At 48.6% G+C, this 18,850-nt stretch overlaps 1 protein-coding gene across 2 annotated transcripts; it reads left to right on the top strand.

Annotated features, from left to right (window-relative positions):
- The first annotated feature begins 1,824 nt into the window (after nucleotides 1–1,824).
- On the top strand, nucleotides 1,825–15,817 carry LOC116946657 (solute carrier family 22 member 13-like). Of its 2 annotated transcripts, XM_032961816.2 has the most exons (11): nucleotides 1,825–2,795; nucleotides 3,117–3,217; nucleotides 3,342–3,496; nucleotides 5,033–5,201; nucleotides 5,591–5,690; nucleotides 5,795–5,934; nucleotides 6,833–7,050; nucleotides 7,763–7,871; nucleotides 10,413–10,646; nucleotides 12,173–12,270; nucleotides 13,728–15,817. In XM_032961816.2, exons 1-11 carry the CDS (start codon nucleotides 2,442–2,444, stop codon nucleotides 13,802–13,804), a joined length of 1,755 nt encoding a protein of 584 aa, XP_032817707.1. In that variant the 5' UTR covers nucleotides 1,825–2,441; the 3' UTR covers nucleotides 13,805–15,817. The 2 variants fall into 2 exon arrangements, with proteins under 2 accessions (XP_032817707.1, XP_075926116.1); XM_076070001.1 differs by having other exon boundaries at nucleotides 1,825–3,217.
- The last annotated feature ends 3,033 nt before the right edge of the window (nucleotides 15,818–18,850 follow it).

Raw genomic sequence — 18,850 nt, forward strand, 5'->3', positions numbered from 1 at the left:
AGAACCCGCTAGTAGGTTCCAGAAAGGAGGCGTGGCCGGGGGCGGAGCCAGGCCACGCTGGGGGGTCCCCGTTGTGCTGCTGCCGGAGTCTTCACCGTCGTCTCCGTCTTCACCATCTCGGCGTCGCCAGTCAGGCAGACTGCCAGCTGTCCTGACTAGGAGCCGTAGTGACTAAGTGTTACTGTCAAGCCGTGTTAATAAACAGAGTGCCTCCTACTCACTGGCGGAGCCAGTGGGGGGGGGGGGGGGGGTGGCACGTGCCCCCAATGAGCCGATCGAAATCCCTCATTTCGATCGGATCATTGGGGTTTATTAGTAATAAATCGGCAATTTGCGACCCCCACTGCCACTGTGTAGCGTATTATTACGTGCCAGGGACTCTGAGATGATAGGACAATAGTCTGAGTTCATAATTGGAAATAAGTAATGGCAAAGCAGTTACAAGTGACTCACAGAATTGTGAGCAGTTGCGTCTACAGTACACGACTTCCCTGAGGTCGTGTACTGTAGACGCATCGAATCGTGTGTGATCGATGTCGATCACACACGATTCGAATTCGACCCTCGATCGATGGCCGCGCCATCGCCGCACACGCGTCGAATAAAAAGCAAGGGACAAGTCCTTACTTACTAACAACTCCTTACTTACTAACAACTCATTACTATTTTGATTTAAAGCTTTCGTGACTGCAGTAATTCATATTCTTAGTTTTTTCGGTAAAGTCACGTTGAAGAGAAACAACAAAATAATATAATATATAACAATGATGGTTCAATGAGCCACTCTGTCTACAGGAAAGCTACCCATACGGATGCTTATCTGAAACCGAATTCCCACCACCATCCATCACAGAAGAATTCTCTCATCAAGACTCTGTATCATAGAGCCCAATGCATATCCGACCAGGAACACATAAGCAGTGAACTCAAGCATGTACACCAAGCTCTTAGGGCTAATGGTTACTCCGACTATACAATCCGCAAAGCTATCACTCAAACCATGAAGAAGAACCCTCTTGAGGAGCCTTTCAAAACCATCACTTTACCCTACATTGCTGGGATCACAAAAAAGATCTCCAAAATATTGAATAAACACAAGATCCAGGTCCGTTTCAACACATTACATAAAATCCGTGATCTGGTTCCGTCTGTAAAAGATGTGATTCCGGACATACAATACCCTGGTGTCTACAAACTAAGTTGCCTCTGTGGTAGTAGTTACATTGGAGAAACCAAACGCCATGTCTCGGACCGCATTCGTGAACACAAAGCAGACCTTAAACACGGTAGGACCAACACCTCGGCCGTAGCAGATCATTGTTCTAATTCAGTAGGCTCACATGCCATTGCCTTTTCCAAGACAGAGGTTCTTTGTAAGCCATCTGGCTTCCATGAGAGATTCGTTCATGAGGCTATCCACATATACAAGCACAGAGACAATTTCAACCGAGAAGATGGATTCTATCTTAGCAATCATTGGAAAGATTTGATAAACCATTTCAGTTCTTAATTGATTGTTCACGCTTACAGTGGCTTTCAGACAGCATACATTATAAAAAATTTCGTCTCCCCCCTCCTCTTTTCAAAATATAGATGGACTAGTCCTGGGCAAACTGCCAAATCGCTGCGCGTGACGCTAACGTTTTTTTTTATAAATAAATAAATGCGCCGTTTCAAATAAATTTATGCAAACCAACACACCTGAAGATGACCGTTTGAGTTATGGTCGAAACGTCGTGAGAATTTTTATTGTTCAATATATATTTTATTATTTTGTTGTTTCTTTTCAACGTGACTTTTTAATTGCTGGAGGGGTTGTCCCCCCCCACCTGAAAATCCTGGCTCCGCCATTGCTCCTACTCTTAGTGTATCTGAGTCGGTCACTACATATGCATGAGCAGTTAAAATTAGAATAACTACAACTCTTCTTTGGAATTATAACTTTTCACTTGTGTGCAAGTGATCATCATCCTTCATTAACCCACTGCTGAATGAAGGCCTCCCTAAGCCACCACCATCTCCCTCGATCCTGCGATGTAATAAACCACCCCACAGCTCCATACAAACTCAGCCACTCCTGGCTTGTTGACTATTAGCATAAAAGTGATATACCTGTAATTGCTGGAATGAAAAAAAAACTTCGTCAACAAAACAACGTCTGTTACTCATTAGCCACTGATAAATATTTGCATGACCTCCCTGCATGTGTTGAACAGAAGAGTAACCTCCAAAAGTGGACTTTGTCATCAACCAAGGTAGCCAGCCTCCGCTGAGCTTTCCTGCTGCAGCTGCATTATATAATTAGTGAGTGCCTTTCACAGAAACATGCTATCACCCGCCTTCATTCGCCGGCATTTTCTGATGCACCGAGTCGAGTCGGCTCATGCTGCAACTGAGCACCGCACGCTGCCGCCGCCGCCGCTTCTGCTGCTGCTGCCTACATGCCTATCAATGTCGACGAGTTTCTCACCCTCATTGGACAACTGGGCGCGTTCCAGAGGAGGATCCTGCTCAAACTTTCCGCCAATGTCACCATCACCGCGTTCGTGTTCTTCTTGGACTGCTTCAGCGGCGCGCTATTCCCGTGCGTGCGGTCGCCGCCACACGGACACGATGCGTCGGGCGGCAACCGCTCCGCTGGACGAGAGCTCGCGGCGTTCGGCGGCGGCGGCGGCGGGGAACGCCGCCGCAACGCCTGCGAGCCGCGTGCCGCCGCCGCCACGGTGGAGGCCGTCCTGTCGGTGAACGCGTCCGGGGTCGAGCTTGGATTGACCGCTGGCTGCTGCGGTGGAGTGGTAAAGAGGCGCGCGTTGTTAAATCGTCGCGCGCGAGGTCCGCGCGTGGCGAATGCGATTGCTGCAATTACGCGTAAAGGGTCGTGCGAAGAGAGCGCGTTGCGCATTCGCGTATGGGAATTATGTTATTTGTTAAAAGTTGTGATTTGTGTGAATGTTTTAAAGAACAGTACGGGACCCAAATATACAGCCACTGGCAACAAAGTTGTGATGATAACGATAGAGGAATTCGGATATGAGAGATACGCACGGGCATTTATGACGATGTGGGTTGCGTGTTTGTGTGTGTGTGCTGTCTTACCGAAACTCCGTGATTCGCAGAGCGAAGCGTACAGCCTCCAAGACTTTAAGTTTTATACACAAACCACGTTCATGGTCGGGCTACTCGTCGGTTCCATAGCCATGGGCATTGCATCAGACAGGTAAACATCCTTGTGCACAGCGCACCGCGTGTCTGCGCCTGCATTCATTTCAAGCGGGCACGCCGACCGTGCTCTAAATTCACAGCGAGTCTAAAGCAAACGCAATAACCTCAGCCTTGCGCAGGTACGGCCGCCGGCCAGTGCTGCTCGGCTGTGTCGCGTCTCAGGGAGCAGCCGAGTTCGTGATCGCATTCCTTCCAAACTTTCCGACCTACCTCCTTGGGCGGCTCCTCACTGGAACCACCGCCAGTGGCATAATGCTCTGCTCGTTCAGTTTAGGTGAGTGAGACACATTCCTTCCCCACCCTCCCCCCGTCACTGTGGGTTGCGTTTTTCATCGCGAGCGACAGCTGACGCGCCAAAATCAAAGAGGTCCGCAGACATGAATTGAGCGGTTCGGTTGAGCTTAGCAGAACTTAAAAATAGACAAGACATTATTTCACAGGTGACACTTCGGGCAATGGCTGAATGTTCTCTCTACTCTGAAAAAAGGGCCACTGTCTGTTAAGTCGCTGATTAAATATTTGGTTTCCCCGTTAGGGCATCGTTATTGACGGATGTGTTAAGTTGTGTTTAATCTTCGCTTGTGTCCCGTTGGCAATGTAGTAGCACAAGCTGTTCTGCACACCTCAGGCTTTGCTGGTTTACCCCAGCCCAGCTTTCCACGTTTACTAATGTACATGCACAGGGCACTAACATTGCGGGAAAAACCTGGTCCCTAACAGAATAACAAGTAAAACATTGTACAAGTTTGCCAAAGAGCAATAGAAATTATGTTTCTTTAAGTTCTAATAATAAACCACTTTCCACGTATTTTCTCTGGTAAGGATCAATCAAATACCAATTTTCAAGGGTCTCAAAGGGCCTCGGGTGGGGACAAGATGAATGCCCCTCCCTTCTGGATGTACCACTTTAATGATAGATGAGACAACATTATAAAGGAAAGATTTGAGAATTAAAATTAGTATGACAGATGTAATTTTCAAAGTAAAAAAAAATGTAAATTAGGCAGGACATCTTGCTCAGATAGACTCAAAGTCGATGGAGGGAATGAGGAAGAGAGATAGAAATACGTTGTCGGGATGAGATGACAAGATTTGGAGGAGTGAATTGGATGGAGGTGGCCAGAGATCGTGAAGAGTGGGAGACCTGGGGGAAGCCTTGGCTCAGCAGTGTTGGAGTGTTGCGGCTGAGAAAGAACATTCAAAGGGCACATGGGTGATATCTTGAATAGAGAAAATAGCTGAGAGATGCGAAACTAGGCGATGGGAAATATACAGTAATCATCAACTTGTGAAGTGTGTTCATTGTGTTCAGTGTATGCTGTGGGTGAGTGCAGTGTACGGTCTGTGCAGTGCACGCAGCGTATACAGTGTGTACTGTTTTTCAGTTTCAGTTTTCAGTTTTATGTATGAGGTATAACCCTGTGAGCCATGCTGCTCTTGACTCGGGTGCAACCGCAACAAAACAAAAACATGAACAAGAAACATCTTAAAGTGACTACACACAACAGAAATAATCCTGGGAAAAAACCAGCAAAGTCTTCCAGAAAAAACACCGCATTTCAACGCTGTATGCAAAAATCCCCAGTGGGATGCAAGTCAAACAATAACAACCATAAGACAATGTGCATTGAAGTTATCAGGCCAACTCTGTACCACAACAAACAAACATGGCCAGACCAAACCACCGTCCTCAAAATCACCGAAATAAAGCCACAAAAACAATGTAACAGTGATCATAGGATCTGTGAAGGATGTACGCGGTTCCTTCCCCATTGAGTGGTGTGCGTTGTGCTGGCCACGCTGCGTGCAGGCGTGGAGTGGTGTGGCCCCGCACTCCGGGCCTGGCCGCCGATCATCCTGGCGTTGGCCTTCAGCGTGGGCATGATGGCCCTGGCTGGAGTGGCTAAGATCAGCCAGAATTGGCCACAACTCCACCTTGCCACTGGGGTGCCCCAACTCATGGTTCTGCTTCTCTTCTGGTGGGTGATTGTCCACCTCGAGCGCTCTTAGAACCCTCCACCCAATGTAAACGTTCTGTCTTCAGTGGAATTTTTCACTTCTGAAAATGTTGCCCAATTATGCTTTATCATTCTGCTCAAATACCGAACGCAAGTCGAGAAAGGATGTTCTTGTGGATTTGTGTACAGTTACTGATACGTATCTCATTTCAAGAGATGGGATTCATTCAGTAGAAATGTGTGATCGTTTTTGTTGTTGCATGTGCTGGGGCTCTATTAATAATCTACAGAGGTACTCCCTTTGAATGATTCATCAATTTTCCAATTGTAACTATGTGCTGCTCAGTGCTGGAATACTGTCAATTGAAAAGAGAGGACCGCATTTATTCACACGTTGTTCTGTGTTCAAGGTCACTGCCAGAGTCTCCTCGATGGCTCTTTTTAAAAAAACGCACAACGGAGGCCAGAAATCTGCTGCGGCAGGCGTCAATAATCAACCGGAGGTCTGAGGTTAGTTGGACGCCTCTGCGATTGACATCAAAACTATCAACGTTAAAACAAAACGGTGACACGGCGTTGACTGACAGGTGCCCGCATGTCTTTGGGTGATGCAGGAGAAGGTGCTGCACGCCCTGGAACTCGTCGATGTTGAAGAGACGTTTACGAACAGGAGAGGAGCTAACGAATCCACACTGCTCATAACGTTCCGAAATCGCACGTTGCGCAAGAGGCTGCTGATAATGTCGTACATTTGGTAAATATTACTTCATCGGTTAGAGACGTGTATCGATCCACTGCTGGACGAAGGGCCTCCCTGCGCCGTGTTGGTTACAGGGGGTTGTTTGGCCATACTTCACCACGTTGATCATGGTGGGTTGGGTTGATGAAGGGAGGGCCCAGGTTCACTTCATTTACCACTTGCCACTGATGTTTACCATGGCCAGGAATCGAACTCAGATGGCACAACAATAGGCATGGTATGAAGTCAAAAACTTAATATATAAACCATGTGGTGATGCTTTGGCAGTAAAACTCAACACATCCATCAATATCACTACCATAAACATTGAATTATAATTCAACTTTAGTAATTTATATAATTCTATAATAGGGGACGTTTCAAGCAATGGCCCTTCTTCAATGTACAAGTGGTGGATTCGGAAATGTTATTTTTTTGTGTGTGGCGCCGCAGTGGCTCTAGGCTCAAGCAAACCAGGCAAACAGCTTCAGACCCCAAAACTCAATGGGCTGTGGATTCATGAAAAGAAATAGGAGTCCATAAAATAGTCAAGATAAAAAAGCCAATACCTAACTCTAACCTCTGTCTTGTCTGCACCTCTCTTATCTCATCTCGAGGTTCACCTACATTTATCTCGTCTCACTACATCTACATCTCTTAATTCGTCTCGCAAGGATACATTTAGAGGTGGCCAGGGGCCCAATAATAATGTAAGCTCATGTCCCCCAATGAGCCAGCACCACAGCTGATTGGGAAGCATAGGGGCTGAGATCATAGAATTGCAGTACAACAATGCACTTCGCTGCTCTGTCCCCGAATAGGCTGTAATGTGCTCCTCTGCGCTGCGCGTTTTGCGTCATTCGTGTCGTGTGTGCGCGGTCCCGTCACGCATCTCGCCGCGAACATCCCCCAGCGCCGCCGTGTCGATGACGTACTACGGCCTGTGCCTGAGCGTCGGCGACTTTGGCCTCGACATTCACATGGCACAGTTCCTGTCGGGCCTGGCCGAGATCCCGCAGCTGCTACTGCCCCCGCTCATGCGTCGCGTCGGCCGCCGTTCCCTCTGCATCGTCTTCCTCTCCGTGGCAGGCGCCACCTGCTTGCTGTGCCTGCCGCTGCAGCCCAACCCAGGTGAGCTGCTGCTGCTGCTGCTGCTACTGCTGCAGATCCTCCATGCTTATTGACTTTATCACTGCGCATTTGCTCAGGAAAGCCTCACTGAGTCTCTCTTTCAGGAGGGTCCCAACAAGTGTTTGTTTTTAGTTTGCAGTTGAGGGGACGATGTTGCTATGCGTAATCCCATTTCAGCAATTTTAAGGTAATTTTTCACTGAAAAATCTCATTTTTTTGGGTCAGATTGCGAAAGTAAAACGTGTGTCGTACACCCTCCTCCACCCGACACAGACAACTCATAATGTTGTCACGTGAACACACACACACCAATTTATTACTGCTTCCGCACCACCGGCGTGTTGGAGAGAAATTCACAACCCGTAACGATTGGGTACGACGTTTCGCTGCTAGTTACAGCCAGCGGTATTATCAGGCAGTTGCCAGAAATCGGTTATGCTGAATCAGTAATTTAGCACGTGTTTTTCAAGTGAAAACTTGATTAAATGGCTGTGTCGGTTGGAGGAGGGTGTGCACGACACAAGTTTCACTTGCGCGATCTGACCCCCCAAGAAAAAAAAAAATCTACTTTCAATCGTACCGGTAGCCGAAAAAGCTTGGCTCGTTCGGTGTTTCACCTGCTCACACCTCGCGGTGCGTCCACGGTCCGCTGCTCGCTCGAGACGAGCAGCGGACCGGTTGATCGATCGGCTGTGCCCCCCCACCGCCCCAGAGTTGGCGAACGTCGTGGTGGCATTGGCGCTGCTGGGAAAGCTGTGCGCCCAGGTCACGGCGTGCGTCGCTACCCTCTACAGGATCGAGCTCTTCCCCACCAACGTCAGGTGAGCGCGCGCTCCCCGCGGGATCCGCGACGCCGCAGGTCTGTCGCAAGGTCGTCGCCGGCGAAACGTCGTCGCTCTAATCGCATGCGCCGCGGGTTTCTACTCTCCGACACACCCGGTGTGCTGCTAACTGATTGCCACGTTTTGTTTTTCGTGGCAAATCCTTACTTCTGATTGGCCGTGTCGGGTGGTGGTGGTGATGGTGGTGGTGGCGATCTAATGTCGCATTTATATTGATGCGATGTTACCCAAAACAATCCTTTTTTATGGATAATATTGGTCGCGAAAGCCTACTAAGTGTTAAACTAAGTTATATCTATTCAGAGACGTGGGTTCGCAAGGGACAGTTCTTTAAAACAATTTGCCCGGAGTGACTATGCACTGCCAGTCAAAGCATGTAAAGGCTGGTCCAGATGTCTTGTGACCCTCCCAATTACATTTTCTAAAACTTTATATTTTTAACGGGAGGTTTATTCAAAACAGATATGAATATGCAAAGGAAACAATTATTAGGGGTCAAGTAATTGGCGGGTGACAAGACATCTGGACCACCCTGTACAGTAATATTAGCCTGCAGACAACAGCGGGGAGCTTTCCTGTGTTTTCTGCTTGTACCGCGCGTGCCGTTTGCCAACATTGGCGACGTTTCGCTTCGCCTCCCACATTGTGGGAGCTATTTCATAAATCGGAAAACGCACCATAAAGCCATAGGGTACAACTGCAAACAAGCCTCCAGAGTAGTTTACATCATCCAAACTTCAAGTTGTTATTCATCCGTGGCTGCCTCTCGGGCTCACTGGTGCTGGCCTGGCTGCCCTGGCAATCTCTGGGGCACGCTGCCGTTGTTGTTGGTTCCAGGCCTCGGTTGCCTTGTCCCAGGCTGTGCACGGCATTTCTCTCTCTCTCTCTCTCCACCCCTGTCCTGACCCCCTCCACCATCCTCGTGTCATTATTTCATTTGATGTAAAGCGTCTTTTGCGACGGAATCAATTGCGTTTTGTTTTATTCAAGGACACGCACAATTCCATCGTGATGGCACCCACGGACACAATTGTACACGAGCATGCACAAAAGCATGCCCAATTCACAAATGTGTATTCACACTCACTATACGAGTTGCATGACTAATTTTTGAAGTGTGGCCTCAAGGGGATAATTGCACTACACGAACTATATTAATGCAGATATTCATTGTCATATTACTTGCCAGAGAACTGTAAATCTTAACAGTGTCCTTCTATTTATGTAAATATAGATTATTTCCACGGAAAATCCTCATTGAGTGTCAGTCCTCTTGTTTGAAGAAGATTTTACCCTTGGGCATTTGGCAAATACATTTTTAAATAGTGTTTTTGGATGAGGGAGGAAACCTGAGAACTCGGGAGACAACCGACAACCCCGTAGAAAACACCCCTAGACGCGCGCGCACGAAGGTCGCACGCCCGCTTGTTGTACTGTACTTCTATTTCCTTTATGTGTACATCAGGACATCGGCAGAGCCCACGCATGTCAGTGACGGTGCTGCTCGGCAAAATTGTCAAGAAATTTAGCGGAAATTTGGGTTTCCCGAGTGACAATGTTTAGTCAAATCTCGCGACTTTCTGTGATGAGCACGTGATGCAGATATAGGAGGGATTCCATGTTGGTTTTCAAGCATCCTGCTTATCAGTTTACTATAATTAATACTTGATGAATTGTCTATTGGCAATTGCGATGGGATAAGAAGACGTGGATACGTGGTTGTAATGATTAGCAGCACACTGAGCTTGCAAAGCAAAGGTCACCGGGTTCAATCTTCTGGCCCGGCAGCTGAAAAAAAAGTTTCTTAAATTCCTCTGCGTTTGTCCACCCAGCAGTATAAACGGACACAGCGCAGTTAGTCGATCGGCAGGTCGGAAGTGGTGCCATACAGTGTTCGGTACTGCCACGTCTTTCAAGACGTCTGGCGAGTGTAGACATGTAGGTCAACATACCCTCGGGAGGTGCTCTCTTGAGCTTCCTCTAGTGGGAGGCCAATCAGTGGCGTGAGCAATAGCAGTGCTGCACCTTCACCATCTTCCCTATCTCGCGACCAGTTGAGGTCCGTTTGGTGGCGTTCCGCTCTGAGTAGCTGTTTGCATGTTTGTTAGTCAATGGTACTAAATATTCCAAGATTAACGTAGTAATGTCTGTGACTGCATCATAACAAGTACTCTTTTTAAGACCAAAACAGATAGACTTCTTCAAAATTGTGGCAAATCGCCTGATGAAGCTGGTTGTGATCACCAGCGAAACGTCGTACTCAAATTGTAAATGCTGTGGGCTTAGTCTCCAACACACCGGTGTGCTGGACAAGTAACCAGTTGCCAAGGTTTGATTCACGTGCCAAGCCTTACTAATTGTCTGAGTCGGATGATGGTGATGAATTAAGGACACATTTATATATACCTGATCTAACCCAACAACATTTATTTGTTTACGTAGGCATCTCTGTTGAACGTCTGTCGCACCGCGCGTAGCCAACCGTGCTAACGGGAGCCGGCCGCGTTGTCACGGGCACAGGCAGAACGCGCTGGGAGCGGTGGCCATGTGCGGCAGCGTGGGCAGCCTTCTGGCGCCCCTGGTGAACCGGGCGGCGCTCGTGCTGGGCGTCTCGGCCCTCTCCGTGCACGGCTGCCTGCCGCTGGCGGGGGCAGCGCTGGCGCTGCTGCTGCCCGAGACGAGGCGCGCGCCTTTCCCCGACTCCGTGGAGGAGTGCGAGCGGCAGCCCTCGCTGCCGCTGCCCTGTGCCGTGGGGTCAGTGGCCCGAGCGAGCGCCGTGACGGGGACCGGCGTCCGTGCGCTGCGTTGGCCGGCGCTCGCCACGTGCTAATGTGGCAGATCTAACGTGGGGGCGATCGACACACCCCACCCCCCCCCCCCCTTGAGGCCCCGAAAGTGGCTACATGGTTATTTGCCAGAGGAATTACGTTGAATGTTTTGTGTATATTTATTTATTAATTAAGGGCCCTATTTCAAAACCTTGCAATTTCAGGACTGGACCCCTTCTTGAGAAGTCTAGATACCCATCTGAGCGAGTAGACTTATGCATACTCAAGCACTTTCTGTCATAATCCGCAGCCATAATCTATCCACTGCTCGATAAAGGCCAAGCAATGCAACAATCCATGTAGGCACACAAGCTGATTAGATCGTTCCATCTCCCCAGTGGATTTTTTCCCCTCCTTTGCTGGAACTTCATCGTTAATCTGGGACCGCCGACCGTCATCCCTTCTGGCAACGTGTCCTGCCCAAGCCCACTCATTTTCTTTACAACAAATTACAAGCACACATCATCCCCTTCTTTCTCTGCGCACTCGTATGCGAGTGTTCCTTTATTAACTCCGGTATGCGAGGGATTTCTTAGTTACGGGCAATCAGGGGCTTAATTTCCGTGATACGATGCGTGTGATGTGCTGCGTGTTTCTTTTAGCTCAGATATTAATCTCTCGCCGAATGCGTTGTGGGTCGCTGGGCGAGACTGGGTTAGGCGCGGTACTTGGGAGCCACGTGCAGAGTCAGAGGTGCTACTGGGTGTGGTGTGACAGGCCTCCGACCCGAGAGAGACTCGGATGAAATACGAAAAGTGACTAATATTGCGCCGCTTGCAGTATTGACCAGCAGCGCATCACGTTATTGATTGTGAGTTAATAATTTAAATCCAAGTTTAAAAGATACGATTTTAGAAGATTCCGAGAGGTAATGGAATTTTTCTCGGCACGGCGTTTTGCTGGGAAGTGAGTTCCTGCGTGGGTGAAGGCATCCTCCCCAAACTTGTCGTTTTGCACGTGTGGCGTCGCAGTCAGATCTGTCTGAAATTTACGTAAAGCCTTGCGTGCCAGGAAATGAAACCGTTCACTTAATGCCCCAGTGTTGCCCTACTGGATTGAGGAAGCGGAGGCTTCAATGGACCAAGCAGTGCACGGGGAGCCACCGCCAGGGGGAGCTCTAGCACTGGAGATGATAACTTGTGCGCGAACTCGTCACCAAGATCAGGATGTCCCCGATTCGGGGCCAGATTTATGGGGTTTTCACTTTGCCTCCGCGTGCCGAAATGTCCCAGCTACAGCACGTGGAATTTCCACCACTGACTCAGGGCTGTAAACGGGAGGCAAGTGTCGCCTCCATGGTTATTTGAGCAGGAAATCAATTAATAATGTTCCTGAAGAGGAATGTTTTAACTCGGCGAGCATTGTTGTTGAGCATTCTCGTTAAGGATTACAACATGCTTATTGAGATGCTCGGTATTGTTTCATGGCGTATCTGACTCTTGCGTCCTACAGCCTCTTCAGGACCGGCGACTTAACAAAAACCTCCCAAGCGGCAACTGACGGTGCTGACGAGAAAGAGGAGGAAGAGGACGCCACCACTTCTCTCAGAGGTGCTCAGCAGTGACCCGGCACCACCGTCGACTTTCCTTCATTGACCAAGATGAGAGCCACTCGCAGCATAATGCAGGGTGACACATCGATGCCCCGTCTAAAATACAGACACGACTTGTACCTTTCGTTCTGAAGCCTCTACATGTCTCCTACCAATCTCAATCATCACCATCGTCGTCGTCATCATCGGCCGCTGATTCATCCACTGCTGGGTGAAGGCCTCCCCTGGTCGGCATCGCCACCTCTCACCGTTCCTCGATGTATAACAATACACGGTCGGGGCTCTGCCCGACGGGTTCCGTTCCTCGTAGCGCAGATTAAATGGTGTTAACAACACTCTCCTCTGACATGAGGAGTCGTCGCTTTCACAGCAGCTGATTCAAACATTGGGAAGAAAGTACGGAGTTGTGAAATAAATAATTTTCTTTGTTTCACGGGGGGGGGGGGGAGACGAATATGTGCAGGAGACATCAGCAGACATAAGCAGACATTGTCTGCTTATTAATTTTGTTAATATCGTAAAGGGGGTCATTAGAACTCAATGTGATGCCTACGCATAGATCTCGCTCTATATTTCCTTCCTAATTATAATTCGGGGTAAGCGGTGGCACGGCAGTTATCGGATTGCCCTATCAATTCGATTCCGAGGGGCGCGGCCAACATCAGTGGCGAGTGATATCTGAACAGATCTGCCATCTCACCCCCCCACTCCACTTCCCCTTCGCGACCCTGACCACACTTGTCGATGAATGATGGTCAAACAATCCCGACGATCGACACGTTGCGGAGATGCCTTCACCCATCAGTGTACGCATGCGTGTTGAACTTCTTTCGCACCGTACGTGGACAACCACGCTAATCGGAGGTGCCGGGGAAGGACAACAAACTAAACACTACAAGCAGTCCAAAAGAAATGAGCTTTCAATCTAAGATTTAAACCGCCGTGAATAGTTATCGACCTGTAGAGCAATGCGCTGTGCGACCAGCGCCGGATTATCCTAGCAGCACCAGTAGCTGTAGCTACTAATACACGTGTAGTAGTAGCTACTACTCCGCGTGTAGTAGTAGCTACTACTACATGTGTAGTAGTAGCTACATGTGTAGTAGTAGCTACGGGCCTCGCACTTTCAAGGGCCAATTCCGGTTCAGTGATTCTGCACTCGCTCTATTACTATAATACTAGACCGCCTTCAACTTTTATGAACGACTGGGTGTTTACGGTTAGCGATTTGTGGTATTATCTGGCCGTATAGCAAATGAAAAAATACAATTACTTTACTACGCACGTTAAAAAATTTGTGTTTTAATATTTACGTTTTTTTTTATTTAGGGCCCCTTAATAAGATCATGTGCTACAGGCCCTGCACTAGCTTAATACGGCACTGGCTGCAACCCGCAAACGCTCGGGAGGGAACGCCGAGCCGCTACGCGCGCGGTGTCCGTGGTTGTGTCGCAGGCCGCGGCGGAGGCGTGCGGATGGAGTCGTTGGCGGCGGAGGCTGCAGCAGCAGCAGCAGCAGCGCCGCCACCGTGAGCCTTGAAGAGGATCAACACTGTTCAAAGGAGAACATAACGTAACACATTGAGAACTCCCAAGCTCAAGGCGTGATCCGTGACCATTGCGAGCCATTGGCGGGGTCTTCCCACGTCACCTTACACCACGGCACTGCGTGTGCACTGCACACAATCTGATTGCGGACCAGCAGCTCTGAAGCAGAGCGACATCTGTTTAAACCAGCTGTGCACCACTGTAATCCTTGTTCAGAATCATCAGAGCAGTATCGCCATCGTTGCCCTACTGCAACTGCCTTGTAGCTCGAGATTATACATTACCATCCGGGCATTATTACCCTTACCGTGATTCCAGCCTGCACGAACTTTTTTTCAAAGTGATGCAGATTGTTCACGATTGTCTGATCGCCACACCTGAAGATTGACAAGTCGACGTCCGGTCGCCTTGTTACGACATCTGCTGCGCTGTCATCCACAGTGCTACGATTTGTGCGTGGTTCCGGTGTCCACACGAACCTTCATGCCCCCGATGAATTGGTGCATCCCACACGCACCGAGATGGCCTCCAGCAGTGGCGTGGCCATCTACCCGAAACCCCTTGCTGGTCACTCTCTGCTCATAATAAAGGTTTTTGGGTTAGATCGCATAAGTTGACACGTGTTGTAACGCTCCACCACCCGACACAGCCAATCAGGAAGGGATTTGTCACGCAAACAACACGCCAATTAGTTACTACTTCAGCCCACCGGTGTGTTGGAGAGTAAATCCACAACATTTACAATTTGAGTAGTACGACGTTTCGCTGGTAATTACATCATCCAGCATTATCGGGCGATTTGCTAGAGCAGTAAAGCCATCCATCTGCTTCCGGTCGTATTTGTCACTGCGCACGTACACCTGTGCACGTGACACTCGTGCACCCACACACACAAATAACCCCTACACCCATACACACGAATACCCCTGCACCCACACACACGAATACCCATGCACCCACACACACGAATACCCATGCACCCATACACACGGATACACATGCACCCATACACACGAATACCCATGCACCCACACACACGAATACCCCTACACCCATACACATGAATACCTCTGCACCCACACACACGAATACCCATGCACCCACACACACGACTACCCATGCACCCATACACACGAATACCCATGCACCCACACACACGAATACCCATGCACCCATACACACGAATACCCCTGCACCCACACACACAAATACCCATGCACCCACACACACGAATACCCCTACACCCATACACATGAATACCTCTGCACCCACACACACGAATACCCATGCACCCACACACACGACTACCCATGCACCCATACACACGAATACCCATGCACCCACACACACGAATACCCCTGCACCCACACACACAAATACCCATGCACCCACACACACGACTACCCATGCACCCACACACACGAATACCCATACACACAGATACACATGCACCCATACACACATTATACCCATCGACACATACGCCTGTACACATATATGTGCGTGCATACATGATTATTACATTCACATTACCATGTTTTATGTGGACTAGGGCCATCTTACAGATGGCGTGCTTTTGCAAATAACATCGAGCAATCCAGCAATGATTTTTTTTATCATAATTCACCACACTGGCCAGTACGGGCAGGCGAAGGTTCAAACATTTCTCGCCACTGATGTTAGCCGTGGCTGGGAATCTTCGCTCAGTTTTCTGGATGCGTAGCAGAGTGCACTACACTGCAACGCGACCGCCGCTGCACCTGTGTCACCATCATTGTAACGGAGATAAGTTATTACATTTCTCTTGCGGTTTTTTTTCCCCGGTGTAGGGATCACCATTTGCGCTGCACTTCATTTGCGAGTGGCTGTGTTTAGTTTGTGCACGTTCAAATTGCCGTGCCAAACAGGATCCATTGCCGAACCGTGCGTAATGCGTGCAGTGTGCGCGCGTGTTGTTTCTTTCTGAGTGAGCTCAAAATAAAAAGTGGCACTTGTAAATGTGGATGTGAGCCATGCGCACCTCACGGGATGGAGGGAGTTGCAATTGCATTGTAACAAGAACAAGTCGCCATTCGCACCGAAGTGTCGGTAACGGCCCAGCAGCGCGCGTGCCAGGCTAGGTTTACCTTGAGGCTCTTGCTGGTGGCAGGAGGTCATGGGAACAGAAGCGGTCTTGGCAGTGGTCTTCACTAATCTTCAGCGGGGGGGGGGGGGGGGGGGGGACGCAATTCGCCGATAAGACATCATCAGCGTGAGGGTCACCACACATTTGAAATCATTCGGGGTTGACAGCAGCACGATGATGATGATGATGATGGGTGGGGGTGTTTTCAGATTTGTATATTGACGGGCGCCCCATGCCAGAGGCCGCACTAAAGGCCACCAGGGGCCGCCAGTGGCCTGCGGGCCTTGCAGTGAAGACCGCTGATGACTGAAAGATGTATACGGCCTGTGCTCCCACTGTGCCGACTTAAACTTTAACTATCCTGTGCTCTGCTTGTTGTGAGCGTCACTCTCCCTCTGATGTTGTTGGAGGACTGCCTCTGATTGCCCAGCCGTATCCTTATTGAGCCTACTCCACATGGGCCGATCTTGACACCGCTGGTAACAGTCATTAGAAAGTCCAAACAGCTCCACATCCTCTCGTACCACATCAGCCCATCTCTTCTCCATCCCATTCCGTGACTGTTTTGCTTTTCTATCTGGCCAAACGGACGCTGCTTGGTGTTGTATATGCCAGTTATTGAAATTTTGGTTAAAATAATAAAGAGTATTTTTTTTTTTAAAACGTCATTATCCTAAATCATGTTAATCGATGTAATTATGCGCATAAGTTATGTTAACTAGAGAGATAATCGTATCAATTTATGCAAATGTATGCGATTATGCGAATGTGAGCCGTTATGATAATTAAGCCCTGCCTCACTGAGGAGGGTCGTATCATCAATCGGCAGGGGTCACCAAACTTTTTTCACAGTGGGCCGGATAACTGAAAGAATGACGAGCGCAAGGGCCGCATAATAAATAAATATTTCTGGAGCGTCGGACCTGTGTTGACAGCTGGAAAATCTGAGGGCGGGAAAGATGCGTGTTTGTGTGTGTTGCCATGGAAACCATGGTAACGTGTTGCCATGGAAACCATGGTAACATCAAAGCGTAGGCGGAGCTACCACGAGCCGAGAAAGTACTTGGGATGGCGCGAAATAAGCAAACATTACAATAAACAAGAAAAACTAGATACAATAATTTAAAATAGTAAATTTAAGGCAGTCAGGAGGTCTCCGCACGCGTGAAGATCTCCTAGTATTCTAAACATATTTAAATTGTATCACAACGTCTCGTGTTCCATACGTTGTATCAACCAAATTCAAGTACCGTCGGCGGGCCTGATGGACTGACGTCGCGGGCCGGATGCGGCCCGCAGGCCGTAATTTGGTAACCCCTGATCAATCGGGATAAGACAACGAATCGTATGAAGTTATGCAGGTGTGCTGTAAGTACGCCAGATTAAGTTCAGCTTCTCGGTTCGTATTATCGATCGGTATAATACAATTATTCTCGCTTTAACATTTACTGATTATGTATTAGTGTGTTTTATGTCAGGTCTCCAAATTCAAATCTCACCGCAGGATACAGTTCTTGTAATTAAGATTATTCTGCATGAACTCAGGAAAGAAACACTCAAACACTTCTGTGTTAAGCAATTTTAATCTCTAAACAAAACCTTAACACTCTAATATGCGAATTCTTATGCTTGGAATTGTCAACACAGTACTCCTGGAGATGTTCCCCTCATTGATCCATACATTTAACCCTCAATGATCACGTTTGTTAACTGGGTAACAGAACAATTGATTACTTCCTCAGAGTAACACGAGCATATACGGCGATAGGAACCAAAAGTCCTTAAAAATACATGCAACAATTTTCATACGAAGGCAATAAAAGCAAATTGTTATACCCCAAAGGCAAAAGTATACGTCAATAGATTCATCGGCAAGATCATATAATTAACTAAATGTCTTGGGATAAGGGTGTGCGATGGTGTTCGTGCTCTCTCACAGGAGATTCTTATCTTTGGTTAAGTTTAATTAATTCGTGGACAAGATTACATGATAAAGAAACAGGTTTATTAACACGATATTCTCTCTGTGAGCGTATAGAATCGTGACGAAGGTTTCAAAATGTTTAGTTTGTATCGATGAATCTATTGGTAATTTATGCGATTGGAAGTAAAATCACGTAAAAAAATATTAAGGAAAAAATTTTAATGTACTTATAAACGACGTATTCTTATCACTCGATGAGCCACGATGCCTTCACGGCCAGCTGATGGTTCATGCACTTTTATAATTAGTCTTAATATTGTGTGGATGCGGTGGATTGTCTCTTTGGTAAATTCTTGTGTGAGCAGACGCAGGGAGCGTCGTGGGTTTGTGAGGGTGGGGGAGGGTATACGAACGACGGCTGGTTCCCTCTATCGCTCGGCATCTGACATTGGCTGCCGGTTCTCTCTGCCGCTGGATGATGAGCTGCGTCGGCACGATGCCCGTCCTGGAGATGCTCGGTCGCTGGTGCGCTGGCAGCAGTTCCCCACTCTTGTCTTGGTTCCCAGCTGGTGCTGCTCGGTGTGCGTGTGGGTCGAACCCACGGCGTGCACGCTGACGCTGACAGTCTTGCTCACGGGCGGCTGGTCAGGCTCTTTCCCCTGCTGGATGAGCCGAGTCGGCACAACGCTTGTCCGCTGGCAGCTGTCACCCTTGCTTGGTGGCGCTGGTGGCGCTGCTGCGCGCTCTCTCTCTTGCTCCGTCTCTCTCTCTCTCTGGTTGATTGCCTGACGCTGAGAATAACTTTTCAGCGATACTCTGTCGGTCCATGCCGAACTCAGCACAGAGCATCACCTCGCCCCTCTTCTCTGCGATGCACCACACGCATTGTTTATCTCGAGGCCATGCCTCGGAGCCAGCTTGCTGTCCTCTTCTGAGCTGCTGTGTGTCTTCTTGTCGAACTGATGGTCGCCGTCTTGTGCCG

This window comes from Petromyzon marinus, chromosome 27, assembly GCF_048934315.1.
Source record: "Petromyzon marinus isolate PM22_M1 ecotype Great Lakes invasive population chromosome 27, UKy_Petmar_22M1.pri1.0, whole genome shotgun sequence".
NCBI classification, from domain to species: Eukaryota; Metazoa; Chordata; class Hyperoartia; order Petromyzontiformes; family Petromyzontidae; genus Petromyzon; species Petromyzon marinus.

What these genes read in the sequence shown, in the direction of transcription:
- LOC116946657 (XM_076070001.1), top strand. Translation starts at nt 2,442, where the DNA reads ATGCCTATCAATGTCGACGAGTTTCTCACCCTCATTGGACAACTGGGC. An exon ending in TAATCAACCGGAGGTCTGAG is followed by an intron (nt 5,691 to 5,794) that starts GTTAGTTGGACG and finishes TGGGTGATGCAG; the next exon opens with GAGAAGGTGCTGCACGCCCT. An exon ending in CCGCTGCCCTGTGCCGTGGG is followed by an intron (nt 10,647 to 12,172) that starts GTCAGTGGCCCG and finishes TGCGTCCTACAG; the next exon opens with CCTCTTCAGGACCGGCGACT.